The sequence below is a fragment of the Triturus cristatus genome, chromosome 8 (assembly GCF_964204655.1).
Source record: "Triturus cristatus chromosome 8, aTriCri1.1, whole genome shotgun sequence".
NCBI classification, from domain to species: Eukaryota; Metazoa; Chordata; class Amphibia; order Caudata; family Salamandridae; genus Triturus; species Triturus cristatus.
Genome location: NC_140591.1, coordinates 779,989,944 through 780,014,557, shown reverse-complemented (window position 1 = coordinate 780,014,557; position 24,614 = coordinate 779,989,944). Strand labels below are relative to the sequence as shown.

Sequence of the window (24,614 nt, the reverse complement as noted above, 5' to 3'; positions counted from 1 at the left end):
GATGCATTTTGCGCTATAAATATAGCATAGCCAAACATCACTCAGTGCCCTTACATACTCTGCCGTGATTATGGCAGAGTATGTAAGAGTGCCGCCACCGAGTGGTATGCAGTGGTTTCTGAACTTTAGAAAACACTGCATAGCACTCTCCAGTGCATACCCCATGTAAGGGTGCCAAGGGAAATGCACTGCAGTGATTTTTAAACAAGGAGGGAATAAGTAGCAGTCCTTCTATTTTTAAAATCCCCTGCAGTGCATACTCCTCAGCACCCTTTGATTATCTGCAGTAATTACTGCAGAGTATTTAAAGGTGCTGAGGGGTGTGCATTGCAGTGATTGTTTGTTTATAAACAGGGCCACAAGAGGGAGCAGCCCCTCTATATTTACAAAACACTGCAGATTAACCTTTAATCTTCATAGAGGGACTGCTCTCTCTTCCAGCCTTGTTAGAAACAAATATAATCGCTACAGATTAATTACGCAAAAGTAACATGGAATTACAAAATGTCTCTGATTGCACCAGTGGAATCAATTATTCCAAACAGGACTACTTTTTTCACATTTAGTATAAATACTCAGTCCTACTAAAGATATGTAGTTCCATCTGTACAATGTTTATAATAATATAGCTAAACCTCCGTTGTGTAGCCTTCGTTATCAAATTCTAGTTTGTTTTTCACCAGGTCAACTGTAAACAAATAATAAAAGCTTACAGGCCCCTCAGAAAGTTATTTTTTTCACCATGCCAGCCTGCTAGATTCCATGATCGAAGTTAGAAGTTATTGTCAAAAAGGAAATTTAAAAGCCTTATTTATTTTATTAGCGTTTAGCTATACATATAGCCGGGCCCAAGATACTTCATAATTTCCTGCCTAGTATGCTCGTGAGTACAAACTCTTCTGCCATCCATATCAAATTTGATGACCAAAGAGTTAGGCAACTCATAAGCTTTATCATTATTAGATAATGCTGAACTATGAGCTAGGGTATTCAGCTCCATTATAGGTGAGCTATTTGACTCCAGTCTCACAGAAGGTAGTTTAACTGTAGTGTCACCACCTCCTATGTAATAAAACAATGTAAATCAAAACTATAAATGGAACTGACGTAGACCAAAATTCAACTCTTGCAATAAAAGGATCTGATTTCAAAGGAAAAGAGACTAACTCGATTTCAGCTGAGGATAATGATTGTAACTGTGAGCATGAGCGCAGTAGATATAGAATTTTTGGGTGATTTAATGGATTACAATCTGTGTGAAAAAAAACAATGATTTCCACAATTGATGTAATAGTACAAGTATTATTATGTAACTGATAAAATAAGACCATTTCTGATCTATTAACTAACATCTCTCTCACTAGGGAAGAAAAAATGGTTTACCTAAATTTTGGGATATACACTCTGGGGCAGATTTACCAGCCCCTTGCGCCACATTTGCATCACTTTTCCCATGTTAAAAGTGACGCAAATGAGAAGCAAGGGGCTTGTAAATCTGCCCCTCTGTAGTTAAAGGATTGAGGCCATAGCAAGGCTGTTCTAGAGCAAGCAGAGTTAGAGAACTATCAGATTGTAGAGCCTCAGGAATTTATGGAGTATTAGAATGCTCAACTTTGGAAGTTTGGGGTTGCTTTATTTACCAAATTTAAATTAAATCTGATATGGTAAGAACGTTTTCCAGTAATTCTACACTTGTACCTTTTCCTATTAATCTCAGTACTTTTCCTTTGAGGCTTCAGTTTGCCACTCCACTCTAACTTGTCCAACCCTTCTGACTGACATAATTCCTTTTTAGCTTTAGAAAAAACTGGAAAACATGGTAAGTCAGAACTAGATAGAACATTTAAAGGAGTTTGTGGCTTTATAGAGTCCTCTGAAAAGAGATTTTTTAAAGAAAATACCTATCCTGATTGGACACTATTAAAGGACGATTTTTGTATTAAGCTCGATTTCCCAACATTCTTTTTTTACTTGTCAATATAATGGAATTTGGTAATGGTAAATGACCTGTAAATTTGTAAGCATTGGTTTCCACTTTTTGTTTTGCAATTGGGGCTTGAATATTTCTCAAGGGAATACTTTAGATGCTAAGTTGTTTTAAAATAGAGGATGGCATTTCAAGAAAGTGATCTGAATTTAATGTTGTCTTTTCTAGTAGTGATAAAATGAACTCTAAGATTCTCTGTAAGATTTGTAGAGCTTTAGAGAACTGCACATATTCTCCCTTAGGATGAGAAGAGACATTCAAGGGAAAATTAGATAATTTATGAATACCCTCAATAGTTGGTGTACTATTAAATGGTTCTAGTGTCTCTTTCACTTCTATTTTCCCTGTATGAAAGACTGCATTGCAAGGCTCGATCTCCGGAAGCGTAAAATCCATTGAAACCAAAGGCGGAGACTTCTCATTTAGTATTTTTGGATTAATAGTACTTCCGTCAATGGGAACAATGTGAAAATTGAATTCCAGGATTGGCTCATTCTCAGATAATACTCAAAGGGAAGTGTTATTGAAAGAAGAAATTACTTCCTTTAGTTTAAATAGATGAAAAGACTCTTTCTCTGGAACTTTTAAATTTGGAAAAAATGCTGGAATAGGAGGTAAACCAACAAGAGTTCCAACATGTAGGGATATTCTCTGCTCTCCTTTTACCTCTTGTGAAACATGTTGTCTCTTTAAATGAATGGTACAATTCCTAAGCTTTTTTCTACCCACGGTTTTCCAGGAGAGTAGGGCAACATACAGTGTGGAGTGGAAGCATAGGAAAGTCTAAAATAAACTCTTTTCCTATTGAATCAAAGTGTATTGAACATGCTGAAAAAAACCAACAAAACAGTCCACTCCACTCACCTCTCCACAAAGGAGGAGAACATTCTCTGTCGCCAATAGCCACAGGCAGAAATGCAGACTAAAAGTGCATAAAAAACAATCCTTCAGGAAATTAACTCATATCCTCCACAGAGCTCTTACCAATTCGACTTCCTCCACTTGCTCCCACAACACCAACACCCCCAACCCAGCTGCTAGATGAGGCTGCTCACCGCACTGTCACATGTCTGGATCTGTCTCCCCAGGGTCAGGCACAGTGATGGTTCAGCACACCCATGTCCAGAGGACACGTGAAAGAGGGGTGAATGGGGAGCTGCAGGTTCTGACATATAAGCAGAAACAAAAATTCACTGCCGGTTCTCAGTCCAAAGAAAGAAAACAGCATATATGGGAGCATGCGAAATTCTGGATCTCTTCTTCCATGCACCAGACCTGGTTTTGGAAACCTCCAACATGTCCTATGCATTACCACATGACAACAAACACTGGTGCTAGGCCTGTGTGTGGGCATAATCAAAGAAAAATAAAAAAGCTTCAAAGCACGCTAAAGTCAATAGAGGTCAGTTGTGAATTTATAGGCAAACAAAATGCCTTACGTTCAACTCAACCCCCTGAACCACAAGCTTCACCAGGGCCTTCTTTGCTTTAAGACTCTCTTCTGCACTTCACCTTGCAAGGGCGACACTAACCCAAGGCAATCATACACTCCACAACTACCTAACCATCCCCTCTGTTCACTTTTCCTCCTTCTGCCTCACCCACAAAGGGTCAACTAAGCTCAACCCGACCACACCACCACCACTGTCCACAGTAAGTCCTCCACAACACACTCACCAGAGCCACCACGGATCTCCGTCACCAGTGTGATGCAATTCTGAGAAGAGGGACAGGAAACTGGAGGGAACAGCAAACACTGCAAGGACCTGGGAGAGAAAAGAGCAGGCTTGACAGTGAGGCCTCCAAAGGGGAAACACTGTGCTGCACATGTGGAAAAGGACCTGAGGAAACCCAAAACAGATTATGTCAAGAGGGAAAGCTCCAGGGAGAGGAATGGCAGGTGGAATACAGTGGAACACTGCTGGGAGACTAAACTGAGGGTAGTGCCCACAACTCCCACTGGATCTGAGTCTCCAGAAGACTCTAGGAGACCCTGTGCTGGCAGAGAAAGGAAGAAACACTGGCACGAGCACTCCTAGCCACTTTCGCAGTTCAGCCTCAATACGCAATGGAAACAACAGGTGTACGGGGGAAGAGCAACTCTTCGTTATTAGTAACCCACACCACCATTCACCATTCAGGTAGAACACAGTCAAACATACAGATTTTCAGCAAATTTGTCATGAGGGAGAACCACAGTACTTAAGTATTAAACATGCATCAGCTAGAGGAATTATTGTTACCCATAAATTTTTCTTCCACTCTTGTGGTGCACTCTTTAATCCACTGGAAAGTTGTTCTTAATATTACAATTTATAAGTATGAGAAACAAGCACTTATTTTAGAAATAGGACGATTGCATTTATGTTATTTGTGCATATAGAGTACTTCTCAACCAAAAAGCGTCAGCACACTCTACAGACAAAAAAACAGAGAGCATCACAAGGAACAAAGTAACAGTCTTTAACAACGTACACAGGACTTTATCTCAACTGAACTGTGTAAGAATAAAGGAAATAGTCAACAAATATTGTTAGAGTAGAGCAAAAAGTGAAATGTAGAGTTTAGAGCAGAGGGGGAGGTTGTAGGAGGAGAAAGTACAAACAAACCATGATGAGGTTGGTAAACATATGCCAAGAATGAGAGAAGCAAGGGAGGAGATTAAACTTGAAAGTATGGTAGAGGGCACAAAAAAGATAACTCAGTGTAGAAAGAGAAGGTAGACAGGTAAAGAGAAGATGAGAGGGAAATGGGGCTAGGGGTAAGAAGAACCAAATGTAGCAAGTTCAATTGAGAAACAGTTTAAACAGATCAGGGGAGTATTACGATCTTTGCATATGTATAGCTGTCTAGAAGAGAGGTGCATGTGGAAGTTGCTGCACCAAAGAGATTCGATTTTTCACTTTGTGAAATCTGAATTTCTAGTTAGCACCAAATAATTTAAGGGAGGAATTGGGGTACTCAGATTGCTGCAGGCATATTAATTTAATGATAGTGCACACCGAATTGAACTTTATTCTGTCTGAAAGAGAAGCTAATGGCTATCCCTTAGAAAAGAAGTAGTGTGGTCATATTTTTCCATATCAGACATATATGCCTTTGCTGCTGAAGGGAGAATGGCTCTTAGTAGAGCAAAAGGGAATCATATGCTACCCACCAAGACAGAGTTTCCATAATCTGTTCTGTGTAATACTGGAGCCTATGCAATGTGGTAAAAGTCACTGGGTTCCAGAAATGGCTTGAGATGCTTTACGGCATTAGGCATGGCTTTGGCATTAGTTGCTACATATCAGATATGTGCGGACATGATCAAATGAGAATTGATACACTTACCCAGACAACTGACTTTTTAGGTCAGAGAGGGGTAAAAACTGTCACAGTTCTGGTCTTTGTTGTGCTTTGAGTCTTGATGTCAAATAATATGGATGAATTCTGCATTCTGCAGAATGGATTGTGGAGATTTGCAGACATCCAGTTTTGTAGTTTTTACAGACACATTTCAGGATGCAATTTCTATGAATTGAGAACATCTTTAAATGGATCTTTTTGCCATCTGCACATTGCTGTGAAGCCATGCCTCCTCCTGTGTTAGGATTCTAACGGCACAATATACGGACTGTTAAACCTGTCAGCCTTAGGGTGGTCTTCCTCCGAACAATTTGCCTTCACCCTCCTATTTTCTTTAATTCACTTTTATTGGTTTTAGGACTCTGTGAACTTTACCACTTCTAACCAGTACTAAAGTGTTTGTGCTATCTCCCTAAATCATGGTAAAACTGGGCTGGCTTGCACCCAATTGGCATGTTTGAGTAAGTCCCTAGTACAGTGCTCTGCTATATACCCATGGCCTGTACATTAAGTGCTACTAGTGGGTCTGCAGGTCATATTGTGCCACCCTCTTAAGTGGCTTCTTAAAACATTCCCCAGGCCTGCCATTGAAACCAGAATGCAGTTTTAAGCTGCCAATTTGACTTAGCAATATAACCCCCTTGCCACGCCTTGAACTCCCCTTTTATTGCATAGAAGCCACCCCTAAAGTAGTCTCTAGGTAGCCCATAAGTGCAGTTTCTATTGTAATTAAAAGGTTGAGCATGTGCATGTATGTTTTACATGTCCTGGTAGTGAAAAACTCTTTAATTCAATTTTCACTACTGTGAGGGCTACCTCTTGCATGGAAAAACATTTGCTTGCCTTAATACAATTTATAAATGCTAACTTATGATTGGGAACAGGTTAATATTTCATGTCTGGTGTCTGAGAAACTGTCATTTCAAACCCTCTTTAAGGTCAAAGTTGGATTTGAAGCAGTGCCACTGTAATTGTGCGAGTATGCCACTACAGCAAATTTTGCATATTTATAGATTTGCTGCATTTGCAACATATTTCATCATCTGCTGAACAATCTGCAGATTTTCACAAAAAAATTGTTTCTACCTTAAACGGTTCAAAAGTAAATAAAAACAAAGAGACTTGTGTTGCAGCACAATGGAAGGCCTTTTGTAATGGTTGGCTAGTCACATTTCTGTCACTTATTGCTGTATTTGGGTGTTAAACTGGTACTTCTGAGGTGTAACCAATGCATGGACAGTCTTAACAAGTGTAAAAAAAAGACAAAATAATCAAGTATTAGTATTTCCAAAGCTGCCACATTAAGACACATAATCTGCTTTTTCTTGCTTCATAATTTACTCAACCAGCATAATTCCAGTGGCCCTGATTCTAAGTTACAATTTTGAAAATGCCACTTTTAGGAAGCTGACATATTTCTGCCCTAACTATTTGGTGCCTGCAGACTGTTCATGGATCCCATGACTGGGTGTAGTTGGCAGTTGGACTTTGCATATTCTTCGCATACAGCCACACAACAGAGAGATAAGGTGTGACTGATGATAAGCCATCAATGGCAGAATGGGGTGATGGAGTTCGGCACAGACCTAAATCCAACTGAATAGTCTGTGCTGTGCCTTCAAACAAACAATGTGTCCCCACTGCATTGTTTATGCAGCCAGCCTAGAAGTAGGGGATTCAGGAGACTTCAAGCACTTACTAGGAAATTCTCTAGACACTTCTCCTACTTCAAAGAAGGCACTAGGTATATAAATAGGGTCCTCAGACCCATTCTTAAGTTCACCTTCTGGACCTGCAGACGGACTCTCAGAGGACGGCCTGCTGCTGTGGCTTGCTGTGTACTTCAGAGGACAGCTCTGGTGCCTGAAGTCTGCCTTGACCACGTGAGGCCTGCCCTGCTACTTAAGCCCTGTTCCACTGATTGAACCCAGGACTACCAGAGTAACTCCAAGGGTTAGTTGACTGGCCTCCTGATCAAAGTCTCGGGGACCATCTTGAAACCGCATCTGGGCACAGCCTAAGTCTTAACCCCTGAAGTGGTGTCCCTCCAGTTCTGGACCCTTGGTGATAGTGCTAAAGGTGCCTCGATAGCCAATCTTCAAAACCTGGAACTTGTAAATTTTTTGGTTAAAACCCGTTCTGAGAACCGAGAGGAGACTGTGACCAACCTGCTTGTCCATCTGCCCGCGGTGCATCGCCGGTCAACCTGACTTCAATGCAGCACTGATACTTTCTTTTCTGCATCAGCAAAGTCCTGTTCAGCGTTCTTCCGCCAAAGGGTATATCTGGCCCTGTGGAACTCTTTTCAGCTACAACTTCTAAAGTCATCCCGCTGGAGATTTTTGACTTCCAAAAAGGAGACGAAGTCTGAACGTGTAAGCCTTCCCTTACACTTTGTTCAGCAGTTCCCCAATGATGATTCCTCCTCCTCAGACATTGCCTTAAGTCTTGCTGAACTTTACCTTCTTAAATATATTTTGAAGAAATGTATTCTAAGTCTGAAGGAAAGTGCCTACTGGGCCCTATCAACTTTTGGTATTCAACTTTTGCTCCTTCAGCGTCGGCCATATTTTTCTACTTTGACCCTGACTAGAGAAGTCTGTGGTTGGGGCTTTGATCTTTTAGGCACTAGATTAGACCTCAAATGTTAACAATTCAAAGCACCAGTTCTACTAATTGTATTTTTGTCATTTTGGTGTCAAATCATTTTTAAAAATGTACAGTGTTTTCTAAATTGGTGTGGGATTTTTCTTGCGTTGAGTTTTCGCTTCATCACTGTTGTCTATTTCCTCACATAGACTGAATAACAACGTTTTAAGCACCGACCTCTAGGTAACATCGTGTGTTACAAAGGCAGTATCTCAGTCAAATGAAATTGCCTGGCCTGATGAGCTGCTTGCCATTTGTCAGATAGGATGTGAACCTGTTCACGATCTTGCTTCTCACACAGATGAGCATCCACAGAATCTGAAAAGGTCTGCGATGATAATCTGTGTTGAAAGTTTCTGACAAATCCAGAAAGATGAGGAGGCGAACAGCACCATCATCTAGGATGCAGTACTGTCATCCAGTATTTTGATCTTTCTGTGCTGCAGCCCTTCCCAGATGGGTAGTGTTGATGAATGTGTGTAGCGAGTCGGATGGTCACACAATTCTTAGGGCTCTTGCCCAGCCAAAGTAGATGTGTTGCTTCTCTGTAATTTGAAGACAAATCTAAAGCATGTGTCTGCATTGAGAAGAAAATAAAGTCATCTCATGTTTCCAAACAAAATATTCAAAAACCTTCACCATGTATGAGGCAGTCATTATACCTTTCATCTTGCATCAGGTTTATAGCTTCGAACAGGAGAGATTCTGCCACTGATGTGATCGGAAAAATACGACTTAACATTTGTTAAACTAGTGCTCAAATTGCGAAATGCAGGCAACATGTAAATGCCTGCTACATATTTAGTGTGTCTACTGGAAACGTTCTACACCAATCAGTGAATATTGCATTTCTCAATATTTAGATTTTCCTTTGTAATGTATGTTTACATGACTTAGATCATATTTTAGACAGTATGAGTGTGGCTAATTTGTTAAAATGTATGAAGTGGTTGGAAAAATAAATTACAAATAAAGTCTTCGAATTACATCCTCCTTTTTTATGTGTGGTTACAGAGAGCTTGCAGAGAGCTTCAGTGGCCACAAGACCTCATATAAAAGTTAGATAAGAAGTGCATAAAGAAAGTGAGCTTTCAGTCAGCCCCTTTCAGCCATTGGTATTCATTAGTTTGCCATACTTGGCCACATTGTTTGGACGGGTTGCCTAATCAAATCCATGGTATTCTAAGAATGGTTGTATTGTCCCATTTGTATCCCCACTAGGCTGTGGTGATGAAGACCATATAGTCCTTTTTAGCCGACTGATGCAACAGGATTTGTATCATCTAATCGAGGGCCAGAGTGCATTTTGTGATGTACTTATTTTGCTGATATGATGACATTTTAATTGTTGTTTCATGTCTAATTACTTTGGATATGCTTGCTGTCTGGATACTTCGATCTGTCAGAACTCAACTATGTGATTCACTGATCACCCTTGTAAGTTGTTTTGTTTTACTTGGTGGTAATGAGAGCACATTGTTGGATTTCCAGCTTTTGATATTGAAGTAGACATGCACGAACTTAGGGACATATTATCAAGAAACGGCGTTAAAATTATCGCCGCTTTAGTGGCAGAAAACTGCCGCTAAAGCGAGGATAATGGGCTTGAAAATATGCCCTTGAGAAATCCCATAGAAGCAAATGTTCTGGTGTCAACATGGGCTTCTATTGGAATTCTCTGCGGCATATTATCAAGCCCATTATCGCCGCTATAGTGGAAGTTTTCTGCCGCTAAGGCGGCAATAATGTTAACGCCGTGCTTGATAATATGCCCCTTACACTTTATTTCTTAAAGCTGCAATGAGTATACTGCCACATTGTCAAAAAATATCTACTATGAAATATTTTGCATTTTATGACATCTAAGTCCACCATTTATAATGCAACCTTTTCAAAGCTCTCTTCTTTGGGTTTACTGCTTAACCCTCTAAAAACACTCTCTTTAGGAAAGACATGTACTCTCAACTTACATGTTGTTGTGCTAAATATGATACTTCATATAATTTGGTGGGCACTTTGACCCAGGAGTTTTGGAACTTTAAACCTCTTCTACTGTTTGAGGAAACCATTGATGAAATTGTCCCATCCCTTGCACATGAATTATTCCTCCAATTTAGCTACAAGTCCCTTCCCACTAAACTGTTCTGTAGTAAGTGGGGCACTAATGATCCCTCTGAGGATAAATGTCCAGCCTATAGAGAAAGCCCCGAATCTCTAGTCCATCTGTTATTCTTTTGCCCCTATTATAAGACCTTGAGGGGAAAGAGGATAATTCCTTTGTGTAGGCTTTATTGGCCCTGGCCACTACCTTGATGTGTTGAGAATTCTCTCTACAGACACTCGTAGAGTAATAGTCTTTGGCTTGGCTAAACTTTTGTTAGCTCTACGGATCAAATGCTCAAAATGTATTGTATAATAATTTTTATTGTATTTTTATCTGTATACATGGAAGAGATGTATTCTTTTTACGGTTCTTATGTTTTTATGCATTTTAATTTGTTTCTTTTTCTATGCACTTTTTAAGATCTTTGTGATCGAAAATAAAGTTATGATAATGATGATACTTCATTGTTTGATTTTCTTTCAAAGACAGATGTGGCCAACACACAGAGACGGCCAACTATTTCCAAACACTTTCACTTCCAAAACGTCTGACCTATTAGCTTTGAAAATGCTTTGATTCGATTCAGAAGCAGATGTGCTGTGTGTGGCCATCTGGGACAGATACTTGGGAAGTAGCAAGATTATCTCAAAATTCTACACAATATTTGTATGCTTGTACAACCATGGACTAAAGTAATTCAACAGTAATTTGCTACAACGACTGCTTTCCATACTTTTATCGTTTACCATTTAAGAATAACCACGATTTACCATTGATAAACTATGTTGATCTGAATTATTGTTTTTACAAGGCGGATAGGCATGAAGTCTTCTGCACCCTTCAAGGAGATCGTGCTTAATTTGCTCTACTTCTGTTTAAACCATCAGGTCAAAAATATATTGGCATTCTTCCATGCAGTTAAAAGATTTTGCTTGCCGCTCTAAACCACTTATTCTTAGATTGATTGTGGTTCTTATTGATTTTACAATTCATTAATAGATTCGAGTACGTCTTGCTTTGCTATTGTCTTTATGAATGGAACATTTCCTTTGTCCTTCAATGAATGGCTTCTTGGCAAGTATGAACTTATTTCCCAGTGATCAGCACAATTTTGCACAATTGCATTTTTTCTTGCGTCAGTTTCTGTGGCCCTAAGTTTACTTCTATTTTTTATTGAACATATTTGCTTTGTTGGTTCAAATTCACTTGGCAGAATCCATACAAAATGTCATGAAGTCGTTGTGTGTGTGCTGAATGAAATTAAAATGCAAAGGTTTTACTGTTCAAATGCAGAAAGTTAGTGCTAGCTCGATTATTCTTTGCACGTGCAATTGATGAGTCTCTCTTTGTCAGCTATAATTGATAATCTGCCATTCCTCTGTATGCAAAGGAGCTTCAACATTCCATTGATCTAATTAAGAACTGGGCAATAATGGCTCCTGATTATCCTCCCTGCAATCATGTGCGGTACTGGTCCATAACTGCTCATTTGGTAATAAAAAGCTGTTATTCCCATGCATTAAGGAAAATACGGCTTTTAGCATCCCAGCCCCCCAGAAAAATACAGGCTGCCCATCCCCCCATAAAAAAAATACAGAGAGCGTCACCCATAAAATAAATTACAGGGAGCGTTTCAGGGGGTGATGCTGCCTCTTAAATGAAAGACAAATTGAAAAATGATAGCCCCATTTACACACAATGCTTTCTTGGCCTCTTCTGGAGCAGCCAAATGACACATGGTTGTTCGGCTGCTACAGTAATTTTGCTGAGGGGAAAGCTCAAACAGCAAAAAAAAAGAAGACCATAACCAAATACTTTCTACTTTTTGTTTGGCTGATTGGGCTTCCCTCTGCAAATTCAGGTGGAGGTGCCTGAGCGCCTTGTTTCATCTGGCTGCTTTACATGAGGTTGAGGGAGAGCCACAGAAGAATGAGTTTTTTTTTCCAACCTATCTTTAATGTAAGATGCAGCCACAGCTCCTGCTGCGTTCCCAGGTCCTGCAGCAAACCAAATGGACGTTGAAAGCTGGCAGTAAAGAATGCACCCTTTGTTGGCAGGTAACAGCAGCCCACACAGAGAAAGCTGAAACTTTCCAGACACTCACCCCCAGTCACAGATCTGGGTTGAATCCATCATCATTCTTTAGCTCACTTTGCCACCCCAGTTCAGACCCAGCCATATGCAATTCAGTCCTGACCCTGTTCTTCATGGGAACAGTCCAACCCGAAGTGCCAAGCAAGGTCTTCCCTGGACCGTAAACAAGCATCCGAGGCCGGTTTCGGGGTAACACCCCTTATTAGCCAGGCTAGCTTGAGTCCAGTGGCAAGATGAAAAAGGGACCACGTCTCGACATACCCTGCCAATTTAGGGTGAACAAAGCAAACACAAGGAGAGGATGTGTGGGGCACTGACACTTTCAGACAGTCACCCCCAGTCACAGATCTGGGTTGAATCCAACATCGTTCTTCAGTTCACTTCGCCACCCCAGTTCAGAGAGCATTCCGGTTATCTTTCCAGCTCTCAACATTCTATCCAGGATATTAATAACTGACAAAGCTAACCTAAACCTTTTACCTCACTGGGGAAAGCAGGTGACCTCTATTTGAGTCCTCCAGTTGGGAAACCTGTAATAGCTAAGTGACCGCCTCCCCACACCTCCAAACAAACTAGGGATTCATTAGGTAACCACTTATCTAATAAATGTATGTATTTATTTTTTCTAAACTGAACATTGCTGATGGGAGCAATATACTACAGTAGCCCAGTTCTGCTAAGAGAGAATTAGTAGCTAACCTAACTTGCGCCATTCCTAGTTTGGTCGATTTTAGCAGAAATTCTGTTAAGAGCACCAAAGAGCTTGTGAAATGAAATAATGACAAAGCTTAAATTCTTTATAAGTGTGCCAGCTGGCTATGGTGAGCAGACCCCTTTTTAGGGGTCTCAGATCTTCTAACCAATTTGAGTTAGTTGACCAAGATTCACTGTCAAACTAAAGAAAAGCCTGCAGAAGAAGACCGGCATAAACTTTAAAGGACCAAGAAGAATATATGTATCAGCTTCTTGTTGGGGTAAGCACAATGTCCCTATTAGAAAAGCAGCATATATTAACTATGTGCAACCGGTTGCCTCCATTCCGTCATTATAAAGTGTTTGACACGCCCTAATCAGGCACTTTTACTAAAAGATATATTCCAAAGTTCATTGAATTAAATGGCCTATCTGGTCATAATGCTATTCACAAAACGTCAGAGAAATTATGTTTGTCACCAAGAGCATGCTCGCCTGAAAAAAGGGTATTACAGAATACCAGTGTTCTTCAAAAACGCCTCTCTGGTAGATGCTAATTCTGGGTTGCTGTAGTCTGTTGTCTATGTCTAATATGAAATATTTGAGTACAAAGCCCAAGGAAAGACACGGAACCAGGAAATAAGTGCCCAGAAAAACACGTAAAGAGGATTGGGTAAGAGAGGAGAGGGATAAAGTAATGTAAAGGGGGGGAGGGGATTCATTAGGAATGTCAGTTACAGCAAATTGATCGCTGCTCGGCTTTCTAAATATGCCTAGCAAAAAGCAACACATGTGAAAGAGTGCAAACAGTAGTTCGTGGGGTCTACATTTTACACAGAAATGGAAGCTGTAAGTGACAGATAGAGAAAATTAAGGCACATTGTAAATGCTGTCCTCGTAAATAAAAACATGTTATCATGTTGTCAGTGATGTGACGCCCCCCCCCCCCCAACACAGAGTAAAGTACAAGTCCTAAGCTTTTAGCAGAGATGCATTTTTACAATAATCAGCCCCCTCAGCCAGGAAGCAGGCTAGTGATCAGATCATCCCATTCTGGCAGTACCCAAATCCAATAGCCAGTATGCAGTTACAAGTCATAGGAACCAGTATTGTACTGTAATCATCCACCCCAAACCCAAGAACTAGCAAACCTAGCAGTACATAGATTTTAGTAGCCACACCAAAAGTCAGCATTTACAGTAAAGAATACATCAAGTTCCTTGCCTATTTGTTTTATCTTATCTTCCATTAAACTGTCCAGTATAGCAACCACTCACTTTAAATAGTGCATACAATGTTCAGCCATGTAATCAGTTTCATGTGCAGTCACGACATCTGTTGCCACCTTCCCCTCCTGGTGCTGTGCATCCGTCAGTCTTAGCAGCCATGGCAGTGCTGCAGTCACCCGCACTGGCTGAAGCCTGTGATTTGCAGATTACTCCTCCCTCTGCCTGTGCTGTGCAGCTGTCACCCTGCATTACCCAGTAGTGTGCAGCTGTCAGCCTATATTACCCAGTACTGTGCAGCTGTCACTCTGTATTATCCAGTACTGTGCAGCTGTCAGCCTATATTACCCAGTACTGTGCTGCTGTCAGCCTATATTACCCAGTACTGTGAAGCTGTCAGCCTGTATTATCCAGTACTGTGCTGCTGTCAGCCTATATTACCCAGTACTGTGCAGCTGTCAGCCTATATTACCCAGTACTGTGCAGCTGTCAGACTATATTACCCAGTACTGTGCTGCTGTCAGCCTATATTACCCAGTAATGTAAAGCTGTCAGCCTATATTACCCAGTACTGTGCAGCTGTCAGACTATATTACCCAGTACGGTGCTGCTGTCAGCCTATATTACCCAGTACTGTGCGGCTGTTATCCTATATTACCCAGTACTGTGCAGCTGTCAGCCTATATTACCCAGTACTGTGCAGCTGTCAGACTATATTACCCAATACGGTGCTGCTGTCAGCCTATATTACCCAGTAATGTAAAGCTGTCAGCCTATATTACCCAGTACTGTGCAGCTGTCACTCTGTATTATCCAGTACTGTGCAGCTGTCAGCCTATATTACCCAATACTGTGCTGCTGTCAGCCTATATTACCCAGTACTGTGCTGCTGTCGGACTATATAATCCAGTACTGTGAAGCTGTCAGCCTGTATTATCCAGTACTGTGCAGCTGTCAGCCTATATTACCCAGTAGTGTGCAGCTGTCAGCCTATATTACCCAGTACTGTGCAGCTGTCACTCTGTATTATCCAGTACTGTGCAGCTGTCAGCCTATATTACCCAATACTGTGCTGCTGTCAGCCTATATTACCCAGTACTGTGCAGCTGTCGGACTATATAATCCAGTACTGTGAAGCTGTCAGCCTGTATTATCCAGTACTGTGCAGCTGTCAGCCTATATTACCCAGTACTGTGCTGCTGTCAGCCTATATTACCCAGTACTGTGCTGCTGTTATCCTATATTACCCAGTACTGTGCAGCTGTCAGCCTATATTACCTAGTACTGTGCAGCTGTCAGACTATATTACCCAGTACGGTGCTGCTGTCAGCCTATATTACCCAGTAATGTAAAGCTGTCAACCTATATTACCCAGTACTGTGCAGCTGTCCGCCTATATTACCCAGTACTGTGCAGCTGTCAGCCGCATCAGCCAGTGCTGTACAGTCAGTATTTAACATCAGGCAATGGTCTGCAGTACTAATCCTCGTAAGCCGCTGCTGCACAGGGGCTGCTCAATCCGCTGTCCCCTTGCCGAGGTGTTACCCTCATTAATGAGCGCTTCGTAAAGCCCACACCTCGAGTCCAGTGCTCCTTGGAGTCCAGCCTTTTCAGCAAGCATCAGTGTGTGCCGTTCAGTATTAACTTTGCACATGGGTGTTCTGCTGTGTTCATTCATTGGGTGATGCTGTGAAGTTTCACTCATCGACTGATGCGGTTAATCTTCCTCTCGAGCAGCTCTGCCACGCGCCTCCTCCTTCTCCTGCGCTGTGCATCGGTCTCTCTCATCTGCCTGTGCTGAGCATCAGTCAATGCATGGTCCAGTCGTCTGCAGCAGGCTGTCAATCGACCTCTGCTGCCCAGGAGTCCCTCGTCCGCTGCTGCTGTTCAGTCAGCACATCGACCGCAGCAGCAGTTGTGGTAGTCGCTGGTTCGCAGCTGAAGTGACCTCATCAGCCAATACTGGCAGGCAATGACACTGTTAGCCTCATCTTTTGACGCTGGACATGTTCACACAAGTAGAAGGTGTTGTGCAGTAATTACCACAAAATGGAGTCCTGCGCATCAGCTAACGGCACCAGGAAGGGCTGTGGTGGAATGGGGAAGTGTGCTAGTGCTGTTTAGTAGTTATCCAATGAACCCGTGCTGTACAGTGATGATGTCACAACACGGTGCTTTTAGTTGGCACTCCATCCTCTGGTTCTGTGCAATGGTTGCGCAAACAATAGGCGGTGCTATTCGTTAATTGTGTACTGCATTTATAGCATCAGTTAGTGCTGTGCAGTGGAAACAATCGCTCGATAATGCACAGTAGTGTACACTATCACTCAGTGTTTGGTTGTAGTCACTACATTAGTTTGTGTTCCACTGCAAAGCAGTAAAACCACATAACATAGGGAGGTGGAAATTGTGTGTTTGCTAGTGACTCTTTTAGTCAATGGTGTGCAGTTTTGGCCATACAAGACCGTTCTGAGCAACACTGATGCCTCAAGCACTGATGTACAAGAATGCTCTATCAGCCAGTGCTGGGTAGTACTAACCGTATGAGAGACTGCTTGAAATAGTGACTCCTTCACCATTTTATGAAGAATAGAGAACTCATCACTTGTGGTGAGTCTTGCACACTTTCTCACCTCCAACTTAATCTGCGACAAACTACTGTTATTAAGATTCGCATGGAGAGATGCCAACCCCTTTAGAAAAAAAAAGTTTCACTGCCCCCTCATGAGGTAAGTTGTTTGTCCATCAAGGTAATTTACTGCCATACTATTTCCTTCTGAAAGCACAATCCCTGTGCACATGCCATTAGTCTATCTCCCATCAGAGAAGGTTCCTTCTGCAGTGTCTGTGGCCTTTAAACCTATTCTTCGGCGGGAGTTCTTGTTATTGTACAGCATATATTCTAAGGAATATCTACTAAGGTTTTAGATTGAGTTTGTGCAACTTTTATGGCACAGCCTTTACACAAAAACCTTTTTAGAATTTAGTAAGCCATACAAAGCCACCTTATGTGACTTTGCATGGCTTAGTAAATACAAAGTAATGCAAGGCAGCACAAAGAGCTGCTTTGCGTTACTCGCATCATGGAGGTGTTACATGGATGGAACATTGGGCGTTCCCATGTATCCACCCATGGACGTTGGTTCATTCCCAGATGTATGAAGCCTTGTAAACCTGTGAATACATAAAAACGCGACGCCTCTCTGAAGCAGACGTAACAAGGAGAAATATCTTTATTTTGCCGCATTACTTTATCTTTCTATGCATACTGCATTCTGCAGGCACCCTTGCCCTATAGAGCAAGGGTGCCGCAAGGGTGCCTGCATTGGCGCTAGGCAGCCACAAGTGTGCAAGCGCAGGGAGAGGGTTGAAGAGCACCATATCTTAGTAGATATGCAGCTTTTCCGTTCCTTACAATTCATGCAACGTAGCACGACAACATGTCTTGCAGAACTGCATGAATTGTAAGTAAATATGCCCCTCTATGTATAGCAAGCCTTCTCCTGTGCCTTATGGCGTTGTTTGAATTGTAAGTAAATATACCCCAGTACGTATAGCAAGCCTTCTCTTGCGTGTCATGGTGTTGCGTGAGTTGTAAATAAATATGCCCCTCTATGTATAACAAGCCTTCTCCTGCACAACATGGCATTGTGTGAATCGTACGTAAATATGCCCCTCTATGTATAGCATACCTTCTCCTGAGCGTTATGGCGTTGTGGGAATTGGAAGTAAATATTCCCCTCTATGCATAGCAGGCCTTCTCTGGTACGTCATGGATTGAAGAGTCTCTAGCATCCTGATTATAAAGTATCTGCATCTATACTTCTGGATATAGGGATTTCCTATATCCTTTTTCTGGACCCTATTTTATTTCCTACATCCTTTTTCTTGATGACTCCTCTTATGGAAGGAGGAGCCATCCATCCTTATAATGTACTAACAACTTCATGCACTGTGAATTGGATGCGCTCAACCAGTCTGTCCATGCTCTGTCAGTATTTCTATAAGGGGAAGGGATTCGTGGCCATACCCTGACACTCACTCCCCTGGTTGAGGGAGGTATCTTCAGACCTCTTTCACTTACTGACTGGCAGTGACTGTCTCTCGTAGCAGAGTGTGTGCATTCCAGGAGCTGCTCTGTGAACTTACAACATCACTCTAGATGGATGAAATGTATTGCTGCAGACTTTTCACTCTCTGTAAAGCTTGCTCTCTGAAGAGAGGGGATTCTTGCAGTCTGTAAATGCCCCATCTCTCTCTCTCTTCTTCTCTCTATCCATCTCTCTCGCACTCTGCCTCTCTTCCTGTAGCTCTCTCGTTCTGTCTCCTACACACGCTCTCCGTCTGTCTCTCTTGAGTGTTCTGTCAAGCTCTGTTGCTCCCTAGCCCTGTGAATCTCTCGGTATGTCTTTCTACAGCCATCTATTTAGTAATTCAGCTCTGCCTCTCTCTCTCTCGCTTCTGCTCTTTCTCATTATGTCCTTCTCTGTTATCTCTAGCCATCTCTTTGTGGCTTTCTTACTCTCTCGTTTTTCATTCTGTCGTTCATTCTTTCTCTCTCGCCAAGTCACTCCAATTTTTCATTCTCATTCTCTCGCTCTCTGTCTGTCTCCCTATCTCTCTTTTGCTTGCTTTCCTGTTACGAGATATGATTGGACATGCCCCTCAAATGCGCCCTTTGCGTCCTAGTGCATGTGCGGTAATCCTCAGCACATTGAGGAAGAGTTGTTAATCCACTAATCAATAGACGAATATCAGTGTTTTCTTCTGTTTGCATCATACTCTGTCTAAACGCCCAGTCAGCTCAAGCTTTAGGGGAACTTCACATAATTATTTTCAACATCAAACAATAACTTTCTTCTGAGTAAAGAACCATAACATCCCTTGATCGCCGTTATCTGTACATGTACAACTAGATGCATGCATATCTGTGTGGGGGCAAGTCTCTTACCCTCTCTGTCGTTCTTAGACATCCATAGTCCTCTCTCTCTCAGCCACACACACACACAGGGAAGAGCACGCACAGAGGCAAGCCGACATGCAGGAAGAACTGCCCTTTTCATACTGTTTAGGCAAAAAGCCTGAAAAGTAGTTTGGTAATGATTCAACATGTGGGGGCCGATTCACAGAACTAACTTAAGACAAAATCCTAAACTTACTACTTTTGGTATTCACAGAAGTTAGGATTTTGTCTTAAGTTTGTCTTAAGACAAACTTAAGACAGACTTAAGACAGAATTAAGACAGACTTAAGACAGACTTAAGACAGACTTAAGACAAACTTATGACAGACTTAAGACCGACTTAAGACAGACTTAAGACAAACTTAAGACAAAATCCTGTCTTAAGTCTATCTTAAGTCTGTCTTAAGTTTGTCTTACGTCTGTCTTAAGTCTGTCATAAGTCTGTCTTAAGTCTGTCTTAAGTCAAACTTAAGACAAAATCCTAACTTCTGTGAATACCAAAAGTAGTAAGTTTAGGATTGTGTCTTAAGTTAGTTCTGTGAATCTGGCCCTTTAAATATTTGTTTACCATAAAAGAATATCAATGGGTGTACTTTCTTCCCACATGGATTCTCGCCTCACGGGAGACACATGTTGTGCTTTTTTTCTTTTGAAAATTACAGCAGCGAAACAGTTAAAGTCCTCATCGCACCCCATACTACTTGATGGAGCGAATTTATTGTATGCCTGAGACAATACAACTGGAATCACATAATTGGATGTTATGAATGTATAGGTGGATTTAGAAGAAATTTGACATTAATCTGAATGAAACACCTATACCAAAATCTCCCAGGGGTGGTTTTATTTTAGGGCTTCATCAGAAGGTGAAATATAAATCTGCAGTTGCAATGTTCTTACATTTGTGCACGAGAAACGTCTGACATACGTCACAACCAAGCTGCCCATTTTTGGACACAAAAGTCTAAACTGCACACTGCAAACTCGCGTCCTGATAGTTAACTTGTGTGGGCAGGACGTTTGAATGCAAGCATGGGAGCGAGTAAATACCCCTTCAAGTTCTGTCATTCATTCAAATATCAAATTGAACTGTAATTGGAGCCCGGGGGTAATTATGACAGTGTACTATCCAGAGCACAGACCCTGCTATACACGCCAGATGTACTCATCACATCTTTCTGTGGCTGGCAGAACAAGGTGGCTTTGAGAGCTGAAGCTCAAGGCTGCAGGGTGCTGTGGATAGACTGGCAGCACTCGGTACCTGTGAACAAAGTCATAAGGTTTTGAGGATGGGTGGGCACCGTCTTAATCACTTTGAGTGCCCCTTGGCACATTTTAATAACCACTCAGCGACAGAATTCAGGTGTTAGGGCATGGTTACTTCTTCTCCCCCAGCAAAAGCTGGGCGCGCTCTCAGTGTGCCCACAATAGACTAATTCCCTTTTTTTCCAATCCTCTGTTATAACCAGTAGCAAGCAATACTCGGTGACAGTAAAAGTCAATAATCACATCACAAGGAGGTTTTCCGCTACTGTTTCAGGCAAGGGTGCTGCTGTCACATTGCTCTCAAAGAAGAGCTTTCTACAAATGCATCCGTTTTAAAAAAAATATGTATATACATTCATGTGGACATATGACATGATATAGGATCACTCATGTTACAGTAGACAATGTGTTTATCATGTATGCCCACCACCGGCAACGACCTGTACCCAGTATCCATTTATTTTACGTGAGGGATTAGTGTGCCAAAGAACATTTAATGATAGGTCGATGTCTCATGTCTGTGCAGTGTTTGCTTTTATTAGCATTTGTCTGTCTAAATTCTTCCACACCTCCAATGTTTACACTACATATGCTGCTGGGTAGCGACATGCATACATTTTCTATGGGTTTTGCCTGTGTAGATGGGATGGGGATGGAAGCTAATGTTAGTGGGCTAAAGTGAGGTCACTTTGTACTCTTTCGGGCGGGAAAATCATTCCTTTGAAAGAAGAACATGTGACACCCAGCGGATAGTGTTGAGGTGGTGCAGAATTCGAAGGGGCTGCTTCATGGCATAAGCAAAGGGTGACTTTCTGGAAATGGTGAAAGAGGAACTGGTCTGTCCTAGAGTCAACGGACAGAATAGCTGTGTATCACCCACCCTACCCTTCAGCAGGTGCACCAATGTATCAGACTTATTATACTGTCCAGAGCCCACCACCCTTTCATGGCCAGTGGCATTGCACCTTTTCATTTAGGTCATACCTCATTTGAAAGATTTCAGCAGAATTTCAGTTCATTTCACATGCAAGGAGAATATATTTCAATATGTCAAAGTCGTCAAGGGCAACATTATGTAGGGTGTTGGGACTATGTTTTGTGTGAGTAAGGAGTAGGTGTGTCTTTGTATGTCCCTCTCAGGGTGTGCCTGTGTCAATGTGTGTTTGTGTGTGACTAAGTGGGGGTGTGTGTCTGTTTATATATCTGGGTGGTTGGTCCAGTGTCTACAAGAGTTTGTTTGTGTGTGTTCCTGGATGTAATATTTTACCTGTGTGATGGTACGTGTGTACAAATGTGAGCTTGAGCGTCTGTCTGGGTCTGTTTATACCCGTGGATGTGTGTGTGTACCTGGGTCGGTGCGTATTTGTGTGAATCAGATACTCTGTATCTGTATGTGTGCCACAAACATGTACGTATCTGTTTGGGTCACTGTGAATGTTTTGTTCGTAAGTGCAACGTTTATTAAACGAAGCAAAACGACTCAACTTCGAACTTCAGTAGTAAGTAAAATATATTTGTCTCCACGGGATTCACACCTGGTGTGAAACGTAGTAACACTATGGAAAAAAGTGTTCTTAGCCTTGAAACGAATATTCTATACAATACAACTTCTAAACTCGATTTTTTTTGTTCTTTCTTTGTATAACTTTCGGTGCAGGATTCAGAAAATACACAGACGCACTTAAACGTGTCCCGCACTAGATTCAACAATTATTAATAGTACATTGCCATCCTAGTTTCTGAACATTCGAAACACCTGAGCCACAAAACATGTTTTTGGTAAATATAACTAATACACCCATTCCTTGGCCAATACATTAATTTATTGGCATGCTCATTTCACTATTCCCTGAAAGGATGAAATGTGCGGTCGACACTGGGGTTTTCAGCCACCTGCCTTCCAACTTGCATGCAGACCCTAGACTGCATGAATAGGCAGTCTGAAGAGTCCCGTCCCACCAGCCGCACAGTATACTGATATTTTAAGTTTCAAATACAGCAGGGAACATTTATAGCATTTTTAATTTTCACTGGAATCAAAGCGCCGATTTCCCCAAGGTGCATCTCGGGGCAGCACTTTAAATTTAAGGACATGCACTTGCAATTGAATCACGCGTGACTTCCGCATTTTGAGATTGAAGCACGCGTGACTTCCTCGTTTTCCTATTGAAGCCAGTGTGACTTCCACGCTGTCGTTTACCTGTCTGCAGAGAGAGCCGTTAGGGTGAAGACGGACACGCCGACGGAGGTGAGCTGGATGAAGGCGATGAGCTTGCAGCCCACTCTCCCGAAAAGCCACTTGTCGGCCAGGTAGCGGCTGGCGTCCACGGGGGCGCAGGTCACCAGCAGCAGCAGGTCTCCCAGCGCCAAACTGGAGATGAACAGGTTCGGGATGCTCCGCATGGACTTCACGGTGCAGAAGATTTTGATCAGAGTAATATTGCCGATGAGCCCTATCAGGATGATGATGCCGTACACGGTGGGGATGGCGTACAGGAACCCCGGGTAGAAGGACTCGTCCGTCAGGTTGCTGCACGGGCTGACCGAGTCGTTGTAAAGTGCAAAGTTGTCGAGCCCCGTGTCTATGAGGATGCATTCCTCCGGAGTCATGGTCCCAAATTCACTTCTTTGGAAAGTGCAACACTTGCCTCCTTTTCCCGGGGAGGAGGTAGCAGAGTGCAGCCCGTGCCCTCCTATTTAAAAGTTGCCTCAGCACAGAAGGCACCGATAATTCCATGAACTGCCTGCATTTTGTTGTGCGAGGAAAACGGGCGTCTTCGAGACACAATTCACAAACTTGAAAGCGGGCATGAGTCAGTCAGTCCGCTTCTTCCTCATTTGGTTTGAAAGTTATCAGTGAGCCTTAAAGTCAGATAAACTCTTGAAAAACTCAATCAAAAATAATTCTCTTCAGAAAAGCAAGCTGGTGTGCTAGTAGTCTGTCACTTCTCTGGGGCAGCAACAGCCATACCTTCTCAGGCTCCTGGCTGTGTCCTTTTGGCTGCTGCAGGTGCGTTTCCCGGTTTCCTCCTCTCGCCAGAGCCAGCCTGTGGCAGGTTTGAACTTCCCTTTCAAAGCTCGTGCGCAGGAATGTGCAGCTGGTTGGACGTCACTGTGCGGCTGCACGCGCGCGAGGTGCTCTGCAAGCCCTCTCAGTAGCGCGAGCTCTGTTGATGCTGCCAGAACAGCTGCTGCAGCTTCCCAAGTCTGGGGACGGCAAGCCCCCTACTGGACAATTTAGTCACTGTCTGACCAGCAGCTGCGAGACTCTGAGTACCAGCACCTCTGTCTCCTTAACAAGATATCACTTCGAAAAAATGGCAACCAACCAGTTATATTATTCACGCCAACTCAATGCGATTTGTTTCGACATCAAACTGTTACAGAAAAACGTGTAATAAGTATACCCTTTGTAAATCCAAGCAGTCTGAATATTCCTTATGCTCTGATGATTCCATCTTGTCTTTACTTTCTCTTTAGGGTCGTACACAAACATTGTACATCTTGCATCGTTTCAAGCTGCCGGTTAATTAGCACAGTCCGTCAAAGTGAGGGTAGAATCGTGTACTGAAAGCGTGGGCTAAATTTGCATATGTGATGATGTGTTGCCTTTTCATCATGCGCGAGGCTTTTTTTTCAGGGCCACTGGAATTATGTTGCAATGGAGAGCTAAATGAAGTAACGAGATGAATAAATTATGCAGCAACAATAGAGACATTAAGTAGAATAATGCAGCATATTCTGTGGTATTATTATTTCATTATCGTTTAATTTTAAACCAAAATGATGTAGCAGCTGTTAGATTATGTGGTAAGTGTGGTAAATTCATAATTCTTCTGAAATGATGGGGACGAAACTTCAGATAAATCACATGGCCCTGTTTACAATGTATGATAATCGCGGACACAATGTGCAATTCTGCAACTGCGGTGATTTCCACATTATGGATTAGGCACAGTTGACTGATATAGCTCACTATCTGCTGCATTTTTTGCAGATTCTGTTGTGTAGGTTCTACTAATTAGTAAATAAATGGGGTTTAGCTCAGGTAAACCAGCCTTTTGCAAAACTAAGCGGACCTGTTACAACTCAGTGCCACACACTTTCACTGGTCACATTTCAGATAACAATTGCTATATGTAGACAATGAACAGATGTATTTTTTTCCTAGATGGTGTGAGAATCAATTAAGAGGAGGCCTTTTGACTGGAGCAGAAACACAAAACCATGTGGTTTAAATAGTTTCTTCTACATCATAAGCATACTTTGTTTCAAAGTTCATTC

At 42.1% G+C, this 24,614-nt stretch overlaps 1 protein-coding gene across 1 annotated transcript in view; it reads right to left on the bottom strand.

Moving 5' to 3' along the window:
- The window catches only part of GRPR (gastrin releasing peptide receptor), a 385,034-nt gene extending 361,040 nt beyond the window's left edge, over window positions 1–23,994 (bottom strand). Inside the window, exon 1 of the mRNA XM_085622226.1 lies at window positions 22,531–23,994. Coding sequence (XP_085478352.1) covers window positions 22,531–22,940 — 410 coding nt within the window. The 5' untranslated portion in view covers window positions 22,941–23,994. The remainder of the gene's footprint in view (window positions 1–22,530) is intronic.
- Between the last annotated feature and the right edge of the window lie 620 nt (window positions 23,995–24,614).